Below are 18,628 nucleotides of genomic sequence, written 5' to 3'. Positions count from 1 at the left end.
TGAGGCAGGAGAAAAAAAATTTTTTTAAATGTAATTTCACATTTATATAAAAGCTGCAAGAATAGTGTAAGGGATCCTCATATATCCACATTAATCAATTGTTTATCTTTTGCCACATTTGGTTTGTTTTTGGGTTTTGTTTTTTTGAGACGGGTCTTGCTCTGTCACCCAGGCTGGAGTGCAGTGGTGCGATCACAGCTCACTGCAGCCTGGACCTCCCGGGCTCTGGTGATCCTCCCACCTCAGCCTCCCAAGTAGCTGGGTCTACAGGCACACACCACCACACTAGGCTAATTTTTGTATTTTTTGTAGAGACAGGGTCTCACCACGTTGCCCAGGCTGGTCTTAAACTGCTGGGCTCAAGCGACCCTTGTGCTGGGATTACAGGCACGTGCCGCACCCTGCATCGCATTTGTTTTGTAATTCTCTTTCTCTCCATATATTTTGTTTCTGAACAATTTGAGAATAAGTTGCAGACATCAGGTCCTTTTACTCTTAAACATTTCGGTGTCTATGTCCAAGACAAGGACATTGTTTAATATAATCACTATGCTATCATGAACATCTAGAGATCTAACATTGATATAATTAAGTTATTTCATCTAATCCAGCTAATTTTTGCCATGTGAGAATGTGGACCCAGGGTCACTGAAGCTTACAGTTTTTCAAGAAAAGCTGGAAATCTTGATGTTTAAAGGGAACCTTCTGATTTTTTTTTTTTTTTGAATCGGAGTTTCGCTTTTGTCACCCAGGCTGTAGTGCAATGGCTCACTGCAAGCTCCGCCTCCCAGGTTCAAGCGATTCTCCTGCCTCAGCCTCCTGAGTAGCTGGGATTACAGGCACACGCCACCACACAGGGCTAATTTTTGTATTTTTAGTAGAGACAGGTTTTCACCATGTTGGCCCGGCTGGTCTCAAACTCCTGACTTCCAGTGATCCACCCGCCCAGGCCTCCTAAAGTGCTGGGATTATGGGCGTGAGGCGCCGCATCTGGCCTATTATGGCTTCTTCACCAACCCGTGGATCCTGACGTGATGTCAGATGGGGTTGAGAGTTAGGGTCTCCTGGGTCTCTGAGGGCCATTCTCAGGCTTCGCTGAACCTCTTTACTGTCCCCTCACCCTCACTCCTGGGTGTTTACCTTCTAGTAGCGACAGCAACATCACCACCATGTCCTTCTGCAGATCCAGCAGCTCCTTCAGCAGCTCGATCTGGCTTGAGTCCTGGAGACCCCACACCCCAGCTCGGTGAGGGCTGGTCTCTGCAGACACCTCCCCCACCTCTGTTGCTTCTCCCCTCCACACCTACCCAGCTGGATCTAAACCCCTGTTTTCTCCCCTCTTACCTCCGAGGGGACCCGAGTCCAGACATGTTCCTCGGAAGCAGGGGAAGGGGCAGAGAGACAAGATTGTGGGGGTGGGGTTGGAACTTGGGGGAAGGGCCCAATAGGTGATGGGTAGTGGGAAGGCTGGCAGACAAGGAGGACTGGGAGGCTTGCGGGGCAGACATTTGGGGCAGACAGAGACAGAGACAGACAGAGACAAACACTGGGGACAGAGACCCAAGTGTAGGAAGGGATGTGAGCCCAGCACTGTGTCTGGCCTATGGTGGGCTTGACAGATGTATGTTGAATATAATGTGTGATGGCAAGAGTGGGACTCTGGGTTCAGCAGGAAGGCTGCGGAGACAGCCACGTGCTTTCTGGTTAGCTGTCTGTGGGGAACATGGGGCCACGGTGTAGGGCCCATAGAAACCTCCAACACAAAGTTTTGCCTCATGGCCCCTACTTATGTTAGGTTGAGTCACATAAAAGTGCCAATATGTGATCACTTTTGACTCACAAAGTGGTAATTTCTTTTTGAGACAGAGTGTTGCTCTTGTTACCCAAGCTGGAATGCAATGGCACAATCTCGGCTCACTGCAACCTCCACCTCCCAGGTTCAAGCAATTCCCCTGCCTCAGCCTCCCAAGTAGCTGGGATTACAGGCGTGCACCACCACACCCGGCTAATATTTTATTTTTAACAGAGGCGGGATTTCTCCGTGTTGGTGAGGCTGGTCTCGAACTCCTGACCTCAGGTGATCCACCCACCTCGGCCTCCCAGAGTGCTGGGATTACAGGCATGAGCCACCGTGCCAGGTCCAAAGTGATAATTTCATATGGTTCCACCAAATAAAATGGAGAGGGGAGTGGACGATACCAGATAAATGAGAGGTAAGGGTCCTTTGCTCCCATGCTAGTTCTACGAGTTGTTGATTCCAATCCTAATATATTTCCACAGTTCCAAAGCTCTGCATTCTGGGTCTAAGGTCCTGACACTCCTAATCTCAAGACCCTACAGTGGGTGGGCGCCTGTGCTTTGTGCCTACCCATGATTCAGTCCCTCTCCTCTCTTAACAATCCCTCAATTTTTGCCTGAGGTGTCCCCCATCCCATAGTCAGAGCATATGGGACTGACCCTAACCTCCTGGTTTTATGGGTGGGTATATGACCAGGCCTGGCCAATCAGAGCTTTCTTTCCCAAGGCTATGGTGATTGGTTCAGGGATGGACATGTGACCCAATAGGCCAGTCAGAGAGAATCTCAGGGGTTTTTTTTTCTTGGAGCACTCAGGAAGGAGATCTCTTCCCTCTGGGGCTGTTAAGAGTAGGGTGGATAGGAGCCTAAGGCACCATTTTCTCCAGCCCAGGGAGACAGCCTGCTTCCAAATGCAGTCAAAGAGGGGACAGTTCTGCTGACATCACTCTAAGCCCTGGATCTGTGATATGAACTGATAAATTCCTTATTTTTCTTTTTCTTTTTCTTTTTTTTTTTTTTTTTTTTTTGAGACGGAGTCTCGCTCTGTCACCCAGGCTGGAGTGCAGTGGCCGGATCTCAGCTCACTGCAAGCTCCGCCTCCCGGGTTCACGCCATTCTCCTGCCTCAGCCTCCCGAGTAGCTGGGACTACAGGCGCCTGCCACCTCGCCCGGCTAAGTTTTTGTATTTTTAGTAGAGACGGGGTTTCACTGTGTTAGCCAGGATGGTCTCGATCTCCTGACCTCGTGATCCGCCCGTCTCGGCCTCCCAAAGTGCTGGGATTACAGGCTTGAGCCACCGTGCCCGGCCTTATTTTTATTTTTCTTAAGCCACCACTTTGCATTGGATTTCTAGCTTTTGCAACCTAGACTATATGGTGGCGGATGAATTAGTCCTGCAGGATTTGGAATTCTACACGATGATACCAACATTCTCTAGAATTTTAGGATGATACCAACAGCACAACTTCAGCTGCTGTGACACGGAGGAATTGCATACTAAGTTTAACTCCTTTTCAAAAGTCAGATGACAACCAGTTAGGGTTTCTGCCAGCCCCTGGGGCACCTTTGGGCAAATTAGAAAAAAAGGCGCCCCCAAAACACTTCCTGTGGGGAAGTTATAATATGCTGGATACTGTACTGCCATCTGCTGGAAAACTAAAGTACTGTAAAAATACACCATGATGTGTAGGATGTGGATGCCCTCAGAGGTCGTGCCTTTGTGCAGTGCACAACCTGCGGAACGGTATATGGCAGCCTTGAATACGGTTACCAGACAGAGGCAGAGCAAATGGATTAAGTGTTCATGAGACATTGGCAAGGCTGCAAAGGGGTAAGGGAAAGAGGAACACAAGGATTATGGAGACGGGAGATGGTGCTCAACAGGGACCTTACATCATGAATGCCTGATATGGGTGTCATCTGCCGCAAGCAAGATAAAGAAACAAAACACTTCCTCAGCCCCAGGTTCGAATCTAGAAGCCAGCCCCATCCTAGCCCAAGGACTGTCTACATATGAGATGACCTCATCGGAGAGAAAAACAGCAACCAATCATAGAGGAGCTCTGGCCATTGGGGCGGTGCCAACACGTCCGATCAATGGAAGCGTGGATGGAAAACCAGCTGATTGGTAGGGCGGGAGGGGCACAGGAGGAGGCGGGGTCATGCAGAGAGCCAATCCAGAAAGAGGATGGATTTGGCCACTGAGAGGGAACCAGTCTGGAACATGCCGGGAGAACGTGGGTGACAAACTGAGCAATGGGGAGAGACTTGGAAATGGACCACTTGGGGGACGCCTAGAAGCAGGTGGATGGAGACCACAGGGGCTCGAACCTGAGCGAGCTTCATCATCATGTGGGCGAACACGTGCAGGAATCCCACCACTGCGTCCCAAAGGCGGCTGTGCGCCAGGCTCTGCTGGTTCCCGGTGCAGGGGCCCTGGGAGGCAGAGGGCCGTGTGAGCAGGAAAGGAATCCCCGAGAAGGGATCAGGGATCGCGATGCGGGACCCCCTCCCTTCCCACTTCCGCCCCAGGGGGAGCGCCCTACCTGGATGTACTCAGTGAGGCTGTTGAACACCTGCTTAGCCACCGACATGGCTTTGGAGAAGTTCCTCTTGCCCTGCTCTTCAATGACATCCTTGCCTGAGTAGTACCAGTAGAAGTCGCTGATGGATTCCTGAGGAGGGGGCGGGCAGGATGTGAGGGGGTGCTGGGGCCGACCATGGCCCTGCAGCCCCCGACCCAAGTCACATATGAGCCGTCTCACGTCCTCACCTGCAGCCGCAGGAGGTAGTCCACCGTGCAGATGATGATGTTAATAGTGGTCGTGTTCCCTGTCTGTGTCCGTAGGTAGTTCTGGAAATCTGGGGAGATGAAAAGTCATTTATCCAGCACCTCCCATGTGCTAGGGGAGATGAACAGTGGGTCATTTATTCATTTATGCAATACTCATGTGTTGAGTGCCTGTTGTATGCCAGAAGGCATATCATTATCAATTTATTTAATAACTGTGAAGTATTTACTATGTGTCAGAGAAAGAAGGATGATCATTTATTCATTTATCTAAAAATACTGGCCAGGTGGCTCATGCCTGTAATCCCAGCACTATGGGAGGTTGAGGTGGGAGGGATGCTTGAGGCCAGGAGTTCGAGACCAGCCCCCCCAGGTCTCAACAAAAAATTTAAAAATTGGCCGGACATAGTGGCTCACACCTATAGCTCCAGCTACCCGGGAAGCTGAGGTGGGACGATCACTTGAACCCAGGAAGTCAAGGCTGCAGTGAGCTGTGATCATGCCACAGTACTCCAACCTGGGCAACGGAGGGAGACCTTGTCAAAAAACAAAAAAAATTCCCCCACAATGCCAGGGACTGTTTTCTTTTACTACTGTATCCCCAGAGCCTAGAATACTGCATGACACATAGTAAGAATGCAACAAATTTGTTGTAGCAAAGAATATGTGACAATCTTAATCTTGTGAGCATGTATTATACACTCAACAAAACATGTTGAATAAATGAACAAGTGACCAATCCTTATGTTCCCTGGCCTTTAGGAGGTGCTCAATAAATATTTGTTGGATAAATGCATGAATATCTCCAGCACATAGCAGGAATTTGATAAAAATTGTTTGGAAACTAATGAGGGACTGAATCTCTATTTCTCCCTGCTACATAGTTGGTGCTCAAAATACATATTTGTTGGAAAAAACTGAATGAATAAATGACCCACCACCACATTTGACACATAGTAGGCCCTCAATAATTTTTTTTATTTTATTTTTTGTATTTATTTTTTGAGACGGAGTTTCACTCTTGTTGCCTGAGCTGGAGTGCAGTGGCGTGATCTAGGCTCACTGAAACCTCTGCCTCCTGGGTTCAAGCAATTCTTCTGCCTCAGCCTCCCGAGTAGCGGGGGTTACAGGCATGCGCCACCACGCTTGGTTAACTTTTTTGTATTTTTAGTTGAGATAGTGTTTCACCATACTGGCAAAGCTGGTCTCCAACTCCTGACCTTGTGATCCACCTGCCTTGGCCTCCCAAAGTGCTGGGATTACAGGCGTGAGCCACCACACCCAGTCAAGGAAATCCTTATTACATTGAGACCTGATAATATATGTTCAATCTGAAATTATATTCACCTATTCCCAAAACAGAAGTTTCGCATTGCTTTACTCTGTACCATGCATTCTGTTCTTTTCTGTCCTGTACCGCTCTAGTTAACTACAAAAGAAGAAATGTGTGGTTCTCATCCTCTCAACCTTGGCTGCACATCAGAACAACCAGGAGGCTTTTAAAAATCCCAGGGCTCAGGCCCAACCCCAGATCAATTAAATTAGAATCTCTAGAGGCAAAATCTAGGCTTCAGTCTCTTTTAAAGCTCCCCAGGCATGCCAGTGTACAATTATGATGAGAACCTCTGCATGAAACTGATTCATGAACGTCTGTCTGATGGGGTGGTTCCCACTATTTAAAAAACATCGTTCTATGGCAGCAAACTGTTAAAGCTGAGTGACGGGTAGTTGGAGGTTTATTATACTGTAGTATATGATTGGAGGTTTATTATACCGTAGGATATGATTGGAGGTTTATTATACTGTAGTATATGGTTTTTTTTTGTTTTTTGTTTTTGTTTTTGTAGAGACAGGGTCTCCCTATGTTGCCCAGGCTGGTCTTGAACTCCTGGGTTCAGGTGATCCTCCTGCCTCAGCCTCCTAAAGTGCTGGGATTACAGGCATAAGCCACAGTGCCCAGCCATGTCCTTTTAAACGTTTATAGCAACATCATGTTGCACAGGAAGGTTTTCACAGCCCCTGAAAGTATTTTCGCCCCCAGTTTTTCTTTCCTCCTAACTTTTTTAGAGTCAGTTCACAATTGCTCTATCACATTGGCTCGACAGAAGGCCCATTTTGCCTAGTTTCATGATATAGACAAAGCCTCCTCAAATATTCAAAATTTTGTAAGCAAAGGTACAGGTTTTCCCATCAACCCTGCTTTCTAACTCCTTTATTTGTCTTAATTTAAATTGTTAAATTAAACTGTGTTAATTTAAATTGGACTATATGCAAAAATAAAAGATACACAGCTCCTGTTAAAAAAATTTCTGCCGACTGAAAACACCTGTTATAGACATGTGCAAATAAATGAAAGACAAACCTTTTGTCTGCTTTGAATAGCACTGACTCCTCAAGACATGCAAGGGGTCTGAGATTTGAAAGTTATTTCAAGCATCTGTTTGACTGGGCCACGAATTTAGGCAGAGGACTGGGTTGCAAATTTGTTGGGAGACAGCAATTCCTCTCATAACAACATTCTAATTTTCAAAACTTCACATTCCCGAGGAATAAAATGTATTTTAAACCCAAAGACTGATTCCATATTAGTTAAAATTAAAGAATGAAAATCTTAGTCCCAGCTGGGTGTGGTGGCTCACACCTGTAATCCCAGCATTTTAGGAGGCCAAGGCAGGAGGATCGCTTGAATCCAGGAGTTCGAGATCCCCTGAGCAACATAGTGAGATCTCGTCTCTAAAAAATAAAAGACTTAGCCAGCCATGGTGATGCATGCCTGTAGTCCCGGATACTCAGGAGGCTGAGGGGTAGATCACTTGAGCCCGGGAGGCAGAGGTTGTAGTGAGCTGTGATCACACCACTGCACTCCAGTCTGGGCGACAGAGTGAGACTCTGCAAAAAGAAAAAAAAAAAAAAAAAAAAGGAGAAAGAAAATCTTAGTCCCATGGCACAAAGGTATTTAATAAACCTTGAAAAACTGGTTGTGGACACAAGAGTTTTTGAAAATTCAAGACAAAGGGATCATGCTTTATCCTTTGTTGAAAGAAAAAGAATGAAGATTAAAGATAGTTAGAAATCAGTTACCTTACAAAGCACTAACCAAGTAGGTGAAGGTTCTATGGTTCTATGGAAGTTAGATTACTAATTGCTCCAATTCTTGTCATGAAAGTTAATTTCCGGGTAGTCTGTGGTTTCCTAATCATCTGCTAAAGGTTATAACCACAATCTTGAGACTGTACATGTTTGTTATAGGAAATGGCATTGGGTAGAATGTTTTTTGTGCAGAATTTTGACTCTTCTGTAAAGTTGTAAACTAGGTTTGCGGCGTGAGACTGTATTTCTCATCACTGATGTTGTGTAATTAATTTGCTGTCATCTTCAATCTTGTTAAATTGGCTGAACCACAACAAAACGGAACTCTTGCTTAAGATAGGAAAGAATCTGTCGGCCTTCATACAGATCTTTCCTCTGCAAAGATTTTATAAGCAAAATAAACAAACGATTCTAATAGATTTATTTTTAAATGCCAGGCAGTTTTTTCCTTTAGGTCTTTTCTGGACTTAAAGTACAGAAATCCACCACGTGTATTGAACTTTGGCAGCCACTGCAGACTGCCTGTGGGAAAATAGCGTGTGACAAATTGTCCATTTGAGCAAATTGATTTTTGGCCAAATTGGTTTTTGGCAGTTTGCTTTTGGGGAATTGGACTGGCCAGAGGAGATGAAGCGGAAGCAAAGTGGCTAGATTCCAGAAATTCCAGAGTTTTTTTTTTTTTTTTTAAGAGGGAGTTTTGCTCTGTTGCCCAGGCCGGAGTGCAATGGTGTAATCTCGGCTCACTGCAACCTCCGTCTCATGGGTTCAAGCGATTCTCCTGCCTCAGCCTCCTGAGTAGGTAGGATTACAAGCACGTGCCACCACACCTGCTATTTTTTTTTTTTCTATTTTTAGTAGAGACGGGGTTTCACCATGTTGGCCAGGCTGGTCTCGAACTCCTGACCTCACCCGCCTTTGCCTCCCAAAGTGCTGGGATTACAGGTCTGAGTCACTGCGCCCGGCCTCCAGAGAGATTTTGAAGCTAGGTGGATCGACACTGGCTGGAGAGTGGCTATCATTGATAGCGGGAGGAGGGGATTGGACACTAACTCAGGTAACCCTTCTGTACCCGCCCCAAACCTCGGCTTCCCCTCCACCCCACACCCCTCCTCCTCACCATTATTGTGCCCCTCACAGAGCAATTGTAGGAATCGGAACAGGTCTTGTGTGAATTCATCATCCGCCATGACCTTCTCTCCTGGGTGGAAAGGAGGGGACAGGGCCCAGGAGGGGTCAGATGCGCCAAGACACAGCGCACACATGCACAAGGCCCACGCACACTGCACACGCATGCACAAAGCATGGGGGTGCTGGAAGGAGTAGCCGCCACTCCAAAGACACTGTGAGGGCCATGGGCATCCATGACGCCAGGTGGTCTTGACCTCAGAGCCCATGACATCAGCAGATGGAGACCCGAGGGGCCCTGAGTCATGAAGCTGAGGCCTCAAGTGTCTTTCTACATCAGTGCCCTCTGATGTCACCACTTGTGTTACATTCGGGAGTGTCTGCTGACCTAGCAGACATTCAGGCAGCTGGTGATTCCCTCAGCCCCCCTTCAGGCCGTGGAGGTTAATGGATTATGGGGGTTTGGGTCACCTTCACACAAACGCTCTGGACAGGGGAAGATTGGGCTGGGATAAGGGATGGAGATTGAAAGCCAGCCAATTGGCCCAGATGCCTTGAAAGCAGCCAATCCAGGAGTAGCAGAAGGGAGGCGTGTAAACAAGGGCCAATCAGAATGGGCATCTGAAAGAAGCAAATCATGGTGGGCAGTAGGGGAGGAGGCTAGACCGCAAATGGGCCAACCAGAGCAGGCGCAGATGAGGCAGGCGCTGAGGAGGCAGGCGCACACCAATCAGAGTGGATGCCGGAGGCAACCAATTCGGTTGGTGGGTGGGAAACGCTGACCGACCAATCTGAGGTCGGGGCGCAAAGAGCAGAGTAGGTGGGAGTGGGGATCACTCCACACCGGGACTGCGAATCTGGGTCTGGAAGACCAACAATATCCAGCTGGAAAGAGATCTTTGCTGTGTTTTCTAGCTTCTGTTTTACACATGGGGAGAGTGAAGCTTAGGGAAGGTAAGAGGCTTGTTCACAGGCCCATGTATTCTCAGTGGCTGGTCTGGGGCCTGAATCATGCTCCCCAGACTCCTGATCTCCAGGTTTTGCACTGGCAGGGCGCACCTGCCGAAGTCCCTCCCTCCCCTCCACGTCCCAGATCCTCAGCCCCCAGGTGGAGGGGCGGACGGGGTTAGGAGGGGTGGGTGGCAGCAGCACAGCACAGGGGTGGGCTGGGGGAATTACCGTTCTGGCGATTGATGACTGGGGCAGCCAACAGGATGGGAGGAGGAAGCAGGAGAAAAGAGAGAAAAAGAGAGAGGGAGACAGAGACCGCAAACACACACAATGACAGTCAGGGACAAAGACACAGAAAGACACACACAGAGAGAGGAACAACCCACAGAGAGAAAGGCAGAGTGATAAGGAGACAGAAGGAAGTAGATTAGCAAGGAAGGGGATAGGAAATGAGGGTAAAAGCAGAGGGAATGAAAGAAGAGGATGGAGAGGGAGAGAGAGAGATGAAGACGTAGAGGTGGAAAGGCCGGAGCGAGGATCAGGGTAGAAAGGTTAGACACGTCACAACACGGCAAAGAGGAGACGTGATTAACCCGGATTAGGGACATTAATAAGAGAACAGCAACCAGGGCGTGACATTTGGGGCACGTGGAGGGTGGGGTCCTTGTGGTGATGGGTGAGAACACAAGACAGAATGACTTCTGGTCGGCGGGGGAAGGTGGGTGGTGGACATGGGTAGGGAGACCCCGGGGGGATGGAGAGGGTGGGACTGGGGGACCACAGCAGAGGGAGGGACCCAAGGGAGCCCTTGGGAACCAGTGTCTTCAAGGAAGGGAGCTTTGGGCAATGGTGGGTGGGGGTGGGTGGCGGGAATCCCAAAAGAAGATGTCCCAGGGAGAGGGAAGCCCAAGGGAGGGCCTCACCAGTGCCATCCTCGTTCACCATGCCCAGCCCCTCGGCCTTGTTCTGTCTCTCAAAGGCATTGAGATCCAGTACGCTGAGGAAAAGAAAGGAAAAACGGGGGTGGATGTGATGAAGCCTCTGCCCTCCTCTCTTCCAGGGCCTGGCAGCTCCCAACCATGGTAGGCTGGAGAGCCATAGTATATCATGTATGCGCTGAAATCAAGAGGAAGCAGAAATGAAGAGTTGGCAGAAGCTAGGACATAAGGTAGGGCCAGGATGAACCATGTGCAAGCTGAAATAACGAAGAACCAGAAACCACCCATTTAGCAAAAGCTGCAGAGGGTAGGAAAAGTCAGCCAGCAGCAAGAGACGAATAAAGGCAGACAACAGTAGAGGCATATTAAGAGGGGTCATCAGAGAGCTCCTAAATCTCCCTGTCAAGTTCCCCTTGAGTTCTCAAGTTTTTGGTTCCACTGTCTGGAATCCATAATGCAACTCATTCTTCAAGCCTATGACATTTTGCCTTCCTTATTGTTCTACATTAATTCTTATAATAAATTCCCTGTTATTTGAGCGATTCTGAGTGAGTCTCTTTCCCTGGACTGAAAGAGCAGAATCTGAACCGGAAATGGTACCGGGAGTGGGGTGGCAGTGGTACCAAACAGAGCTTAACAAGAAGAGGTCCACTCGAACCTACCTGCATGTTTGCATCAGTGCCTGGATACTCTGGAAGAAGCCAACTTCCTTCTTGTCCTTAAGATAATCCAGCATTTTCTGCAGAGGGGGAGGCAGGGGAGGAGGAACTGGGAGTCACACAAGAACCTCCCACCCCTCTTTGCCTTCCTCTGAAGTCCCTTTGCCTCTGTTACCTGCTGGACCTCAGCATTGCCTCCATTGAGGATGGAGATGCCCAGCTTCAGGGTGGAGGACACCATGGCACCTGTCTCTCCTGGAGGGAATGGGAGACAAAAGATGGCCCACCCAGTTGGAAGGCAGTGTGTTCCAGCCAACAGAAAACAGCCATCCCAAGGGATGTGAGAAAGGGGATGTAAGAGTGTGCCAAGGTGTGCATGCAGGGGTGATCGTGACTGAAGGATGAGTGAGAAATTGCAAGGCAGGTATGCAAGGGGAAGCTGCAAGGGCTGGGGTGTGCGTGCAAACCACAGGCATGGAGGGGTGGGTCCGCAGGAAATGGGTGAGCCGGGAAGAGTGAGGATAGGATGAGTGCACTCGGAAGAGCCCAATGAACATGTGAGGGGCACCTTTGCAGGCACTGATCATCTGCAGCACCATCTCGGCTGCCCCCCGGGTGTGCAGCCGTGCTTGCTGGTATAGGAGCCGCTGCTTCTCCATCTCTTTCTCCTGGGCAGGGAGGCAGACCCATGGGGGCAAGTCCAGGCTTTCCAGCCTAGCCTTTCCCCCTCACATTCTCACTTCTGCCCTCCCTGTTCCAGCCACATCCACAACTCACTCCTTCAACCATGAGCTCCTTCCATCCCCTGGGGCTCACACCCTTGATATAGCTCCTGTACCTAGCACGGGGCTAGGCATAGGGCAAAATCTACATAAATCAGAGCTGGGCATGCAGCAGTCTTAACCTGGGTCCATGGGCCTCCAGGCCATCTGTGAACTTGGATGATGGAAAGTTACATTTTTATGTTTTCCATCCTTTAACAGAAATGTAGCATTTCCTTCTTTTATGGATGAAACCATAAATCACAGCAATATTAGCAAAATTTGTGGTTTTGTCACCAATAAAAATCACAGATGTGGCCAGGCGCAGTGGCTCACGTCTGTAATCCCAGCACTTTGGGAGGCTGGGGCGGGGAGATCACAAGGTCAGGAGGTCAAGACCATCCTGGCTAACAGGGTGAAACCCTGACTCTACTAAAAATACAAAAAATTAGCCGGGCGTGGTGGCGGGCGCCTTTAGTCCCAGCTACTCGGGAGGCTGAGGCAGGAGAATCGCTTGAAACAGGGAGGCAGAGCTTGCAGTGAGCCGAGATCGCACCACTGCACTCCAGCCTGGGCGATAGAGCGAGCCTCTGTCTCCAAAAAAAAATAAATAAATAAAATAAATCACAGATGTTTCCATACCACATTATTATTAATGTATATTCCATATCACATTATTACTGTAGAATTAGAACCATTTCCTATTGAAATTCTGCTCTTTTGGTCCAGGAAGAGAGATTCACAATGGCTCAAAGATGTCTTTAAATATCACTTATGTTCATCACTACTTCTCAATTATAGTAGCTGCTGGATCCATTGCTAGATCTTTTTTTTTTTTTGAGATGGAGTCTCACTCTGTCACCCAGGCTGGAGTGCAATGGCGTGATCTCGGCTCACTGCAACCTCCACCTCGTGGATTCAAGCTATTCTCCTGCCTCAGCCTCCTGAGTAGCTGGGATTACAGGCACGTGCCACCATGTCCAGCTAATTTTTGTATTTTTAGTAAAGACGGGGTTTCACCATGTTGGCCAGGCTGGTCTTGAACTCCTGGACTCAGGTGATCCACCCGCCTTGGCCTCCCAAAGTGCTGGGATTACAGGTGTGAGCCACCGCGCCCCGCCTTAGATCTTATTTGATAGATTAACAACGTACAAGTACTACTGGATCACAAATTCATTTTAAAAATATTTTGATAGCTACTCAATACTTGTTTCCTCTGCTATGAATTCATTTTATACATTTAAAAACATGATCCTGAGAAAGTCTTCACCAGGTGCCAGAAGGGACTCTGGCACAGAAACAGTTAAGAAAACTATGACGTAAATGCTTGCTGACTGTCTCAATGAATGAATGAATCAGTGAATTGCAGGTTTCCTAGCTCTTTCTTGCTGCCTGGCCTTGGCATATACTATCCTCCCTACGTGGAACATTTTTCTCTTTTTCTTCAACTGGCAGGCTCCTTTTATCCTTCTGCTCAGAAGTCCCCTCCTCCGAGAAGCCCTCCCTGATACCTTTTCCTGCAGGCTGGGTCAGGCACCTTGCTTGGGCTGCTGTATCCCCGCAAGGTTCCCCCATAATCATCCCAGCCCTCACCCCTCTGCCTGAACTTCCCCCATGACCATGGTGCACACCCTGTGGTGTTAGTTTGGCTGGTGTTATCTGTCTCCCCAGTGGACTGACTTGGTCACTGTTGTGTCCCCAGAGCTTTGCTGAATGAATGGGAGATGACTGCAGTCAGGGTCCCCCATCCCTTCCCTCCAGGACCTCCTGAGCCCACCTACCTCAAAGGAGACCTCAACCTCCTCTTCACCTTCGCCGTTCTCCCCTCCCTCCTCCAGGTGGCAGCTCTGGGGAGGGGGCATCAGTTAAGGGATGAACAAAGCAGACCCCTCCATCCCGCCCCAGCCCTTTTTGTGGACAAGCACTGCAGGTGGGGAGAGGGAAACATGCCCCAGATGAGGTGGGTGGGGCCTCACCTTTGCCATGATATCAGCATAGGCCATGTACAGGTAATCCTCGTCCAGTTTGCTGGGGAAGTAAGCAGGGGAGTGGTCAGGACCTGGTGGAGAGGACCCCCATCTCATAAGAGCTTCTGGGCTGGGCACGGTGGCTCATGACTGTAATCCCAACACTCTGGGAGGCTGAGGCGGGCAGATCACTTGAGGTCAGGAGTTTGAAATGAACCTAGCCAACATGGTGAAACCCCATCTCTACTAAAAGTACAAAAAAATTAGCTGGGCGTGATGGTGTTTGCCTATAATCCCAGCTACTCCGGAGGCTGAGGCAGGAGAATTGCTTGTACCCAGGAGGCAGACGTTGCAGTGAGCTGACATTGCGCCACTGCACTCCAGTCTGGGTGACAGAGCAAGACTCCATATCCAAAAAAAAAAAAAAAAAAGAGCTTCTGGTTTCCTTTGGAGGGCCAACCCTCCCCATACTCAGGCTGTGTGGCTCAGGTGGCTGGAGTGGCCATTGCCAGGGTGGCTTATGACAGATGCATGGCCGATGAGGACTTTTATCTGTGTGGCCACGATGACAGGTAAGAAATGGTCATGTTGTCCATGCTGTCCAGTAAAATCCATTCTGGGAGTTGTTGTTTTGTTTGTTTATTTTGTTTTTGAGGCAGGGTCTTGCTCTGTTGGCCAGGCTGGAGTGCAGTGGTACAATCAAGGCTTACTGCAGCCTTGACCTCCCAGGCTCAAGTGATCCTCCCACCTCAGCCTCCTGAGTAACTGGGACTATAGGCACATACCACCACACCTGGCTAATTTTTCTATTTTTTGTAGAGATGGGGTCTTGCTATGTTGCCCAAGCTGGTCTCGAACTCCTGGCCTCCCAAAGTACTGGGATTAAGGGCATGAGCCACCACACCTGGCCCATTCAGTGAGGTTTGCTGGAGCTAATGGCGGAGGCACTACCTTTCCACTGGGGATGCTAAAATGGAGTGATGGAAGGCTGGAGCTCCCAGGGCCCTCTTGCCATGTGTCAGCCCAATAACAAGTATGGCCAATCCCTTTCTGCTTGGGTCTCCTGTACAATGGCCAACACCTGCTGAGTGTTTACACTAACACCATGTCAGTGCCTGTTCTAGGTGCCTTGTGTATATTGACAAACTGACCCTCACAGTCATTCAGTTGGGTGGGTATGTTACTAGCCCTATTTTATAGGTGGGGGAACTAAGATACAAAGACCCTTCTTGGCTGGGGTCACACAGCTTGCACTGGGACTCAACCTGGATGGCCAAACTCCAGAGACATTGCTCTCCCACAGGATGCAAAATAGGACACTCAAATTCTTCATCACCTTGCAGCCCAAGATGGCCTCCTGTCAGAATTTCTGGCCAATGAGATCTGTGTGGAAGCCCACCAGAGAGATAAAGAGACCAAAGAAGTCTGGGCGCGGTGGCTCATGCCCGTAATCCTAGCACTTTGGGAGGCTGAGGTGGGCGGATCACCCGAGGTCAGGAGTTTGAGACCAGCCTGGACAACAGGGTGAAATCTTGTCTCTACTAAAAATACAAAAAAAAAAAAAAAAAGAAAAGAAGAAAGAAAAATAGCTGGGCACAGTGGCATGCACCTGTAATCCCAGCTACTCTGAAGGCTGAGGCAGAAGAATCGCTTGAACCCGGAAGATGGAGGTTGTCGTGAGCCAAGATCATGCCACTGCACTCCAGCCTGGGCAACAAGAGCAAAACTCCGTCTCAAAAAAAAAAAAAAAAAAAAAAAGAGAGAGAGACCAAAGATCTTGCTAAGGGTGAAGAGTGGGGAGCCTTTCTCCTTCTTTCTGCCTGGCATGTGGCCGTGATGCCTGGAAGTGCAGCATCTACCCAGGACTACAGACAAAAGCTCAGAAAGGCAGAGCAGAAAGCTAGAAAAACCCTGGGCCCCTGTCAGTGTCCCTGTGCCACTGCCCAGTCCTGAAGTCTTTAGCTCTTGACTTCACGTTATATAAGAAAAATAAACCCCTGCCAGGCGTGGTGGCTCACGCCTGTAACCCCAACACTTTGGGAGGCTGAGTGGGGAGGATTGCTTGAGCTCAGGAGTTTGAGACCAGCCTGGGCAACATAGTGAGACCACCATCTCTACCAAAAAAAAAAAAAAAAAAAGCCAGGCATGGAGGCACATGCCTGTAGTCCCAGCTACCAGCAGGCTGAGGCAGGAGGATCTCTTGAGCCCGGGGTGATGTGGAGTGGGGGGGTCTGAGCTGCAGTGAGCTATGATATGACTCTGCATTCCAGCCTGGGCAAGAGAGCAAGACTGTCTCAAAAAATAAGCCAGGTGCAGTGGCTCACGCCTGTAGTCCCAGCACTTTGGGAGGCCGAGGCGGGAGGATCACTTGAGGTCAGGAGTTTGAGACAAGCATGGCCAACATGGTGGGAACCCATCTCTACTAAAAATACAAAAATTAGCTGGGTGTGGCAGTGGGCGCCTGTAATCCCACTTGCTTGAACCTGGGAGGCGGAGGTTGCAGTGAGCTGAGATTGTGCCACTGCACTCCAGGCTGGGTGACAGAGTGAGACTCCATCTCAATAAATAAATAAATAAATAAATAAATAAATGAAAACAAAATGAAAAATAAATCCCTGTGCCTTCATTCCTTTATCCACACAAAGGAGCTGCAATAATCCGTCTCACAGTGTGGCGGTTAAGTGAGAGGATATAGATGTCACCGCTTAGCTTGGTGCCTGACACATAATAAGCATTTGATGAATGGCTGCCTGCTACTGTCAGCAGTAGCAGCAGCAGCTGCGCCATCCGCATCACAATTATTTATTACTAAGCCTGTCATTAGCCCACATGAAGCCTTTGAGGGAATTAAGAGAAAACTCCCCCACTACTTCTGTCTGTTGGAAATTTGTCCTACATATGGATTTTTTTCATAATATACTGATTTTATTTGAGCAAGACACTTTCTTCTAGAAAAGCCTAGTTAATCTATATTGTCTGTGATGTGAACCCCTCAGAGATGCCCTTGTGAACTGTTCAGCCATGCAACGGTGTATGGTGGCTGTGCCTGTCCTAACAAAGTGATATTTATGTTTCTTTTCTTTTCCTTTTGAGACAGAGTCTCACTCTGTTGCCCAGGCTGGAGTGTAGTGGTATGATCTTGGCTCACTGCAAACTCTGCCTCCTGGGTTCAAGCGATTCTCCTGCCTCAGCCTCCTGAGTGGATGGGATTACAAGTGCCCACCACCAAGCCTGGCTATTTATTGTATTTTTGTAGAAACGGGGTTTCTCCATGTTGGCCAGGCTGGTCTTGAACTCCTGGGCTCAAGTGATCGCCTGCCTCGGCCTCCCAGAGTGCTGGGACTATAGGCGTGAGCCACTGTGCCTGGCCGGCAAAGTGACATTTAAAGATCTGTCTGTCCTGGGCCTCCCCAGGACCTGGAGGGCCTCTCCTGAGGCACAGGGAGGCTGCTGGGCTGGAGTTGGGGGCGGCCAGGTGCCCCTCTTTCCTAGGACCTTGGGGGCATTTCTGGGGCCCTAGGAAGAGTCCTCACCTCTTTTCCGTCAGGGCAGTGCGGCTGAAGTGCAGGACCAACTGGTGCAGGGGGTCTGGCTTCTTTTCTTCCACCTCTTCCTCCTCCTCCTCCTGCTCCCCAGCTTTCTAGGGGGAGAGCAGAGGCTTGGGGAGAGTGTTTCTAGAGTCCCCTTCTATTACCTCCCCCATGTCCCTGTTAGTCTGGATTTTTTTTCTCTTTTCCCACATTCTGCGCCCTACTTTGGTACTACTCAAGCCAGGAGCTGGCATTTCTGTACCCCTTGATGTGGAGCGTGACCCCTGGAGGTGTACCAAGGGTGGCCTCCACCCCTAGCCCTATCCAGCTCGCCCCCCACTCTCCCAGGCGGGCCCCAGCTCACTGAAAGGTCATCTATCATGCGGTCCTCAAAACTGTGGTCTTCAGTCAGGATCCATGCAGCCTTGTAGCTCTCCAGGAACATGTTACATGCCCGGTGCCTGCAGGGGAGAGGTGTGACGTCACTGGGACGCGCTCTCCTCCATGCCTCCCGACCTCCCATGCGCCTGCAGCCCCCAGTCATCCCCAAGGCGCCATCACGTTGGCCCTCCATTTTCCAGACTCTCCAGCCACCCTTTCTCCGTGGCCCTTCACGCTCCCTTTGTCCCCGGGGGCCTTACGTGGGCAGGTTGTACAGGGGCGTCATACGGAAACAGGCCACGACTGCCCGCCGGCGCTGCTTGGACAAAAGCTTGTGCCACACGGCCTTCTTAGACTTGTAAGGGTGCTCGGTCTGGGGAGGGGAGAGCGGGACAGTCACATCCCCAGATCCTGCCCCTCTCACTCCAAGCCCTGGATGAAACTGCCCAGCTGTGCCCAAGTCCATGTTCAGGTACGACACACACGGCAGAAGGAAAACCTTGTCTCCACCAACAGAGTCAGGGTCCTGACTCCGCCTCCAGACCTAAGTTTCCATCCTAGGCCTGGTCCCACAGAGCCAAGACTACGACCCAGGCCACGACCAATTCTACGACCCACCCAAGGCCCTGCCCACGAACT

General features: G+C 49.5%; 1 protein-coding gene across 2 annotated transcripts in view; it reads right to left on the bottom strand.

Moving 5' to 3' along the window:
- The window catches only part of RYR1 (ryanodine receptor 1), a 158,969-nt gene that overhangs the window by 42,113 nt on the left and 98,228 nt on the right, over positions 1-18,628 (bottom strand). For both annotated transcript variants that reach the window (XM_028840010.2, XM_028840012.2), the window contains 15 exons: positions 18,250-18,362; positions 17,973-18,069; positions 17,612-17,718; positions 14,088-14,139; positions 13,893-13,958; positions 11,919-12,018; positions 11,526-11,605; positions 11,354-11,430; positions 10,677-10,750; positions 9,982-9,999; positions 8,795-8,875; positions 4,570-4,658; positions 4,343-4,471; positions 4,128-4,232; positions 1,141-1,222 (listed from right to left, as the gene is read on the bottom strand). In XM_028840010.2, coding sequence (XP_028695843.2) covers positions 1,141-1,222; positions 4,128-4,232; positions 4,343-4,471; positions 4,570-4,658; positions 8,795-8,875; positions 9,982-9,999; positions 10,677-10,750; positions 11,354-11,430; positions 11,526-11,605; positions 11,919-12,018; positions 13,893-13,958; positions 14,088-14,139; positions 17,612-17,718; positions 17,973-18,069; positions 18,250-18,362 — 1,270 coding nt within the window. The remainder of the gene's footprint in view (positions 1-1,140; positions 1,223-4,127; positions 4,233-4,342; positions 4,472-4,569; positions 4,659-8,794; positions 8,876-9,981; positions 10,000-10,676; positions 10,751-11,353; positions 11,431-11,525; positions 11,606-11,918; positions 12,019-13,892; positions 13,959-14,087; positions 14,140-17,611; positions 17,719-17,972; positions 18,070-18,249; positions 18,363-18,628) is intronic.

Source organism: Macaca mulatta, chromosome 19 (assembly GCF_049350105.2).
Source record: "Macaca mulatta isolate MMU2019108-1 chromosome 19, T2T-MMU8v2.0, whole genome shotgun sequence".
NCBI lineage: Eukaryota > Metazoa > Chordata > Mammalia > Primates > Cercopithecidae > Macaca > Macaca mulatta.
The sequence above is the reverse complement of the archived record's forward strand: the minus strand, read 5'-3'. Positions and strand labels throughout refer to the sequence as shown.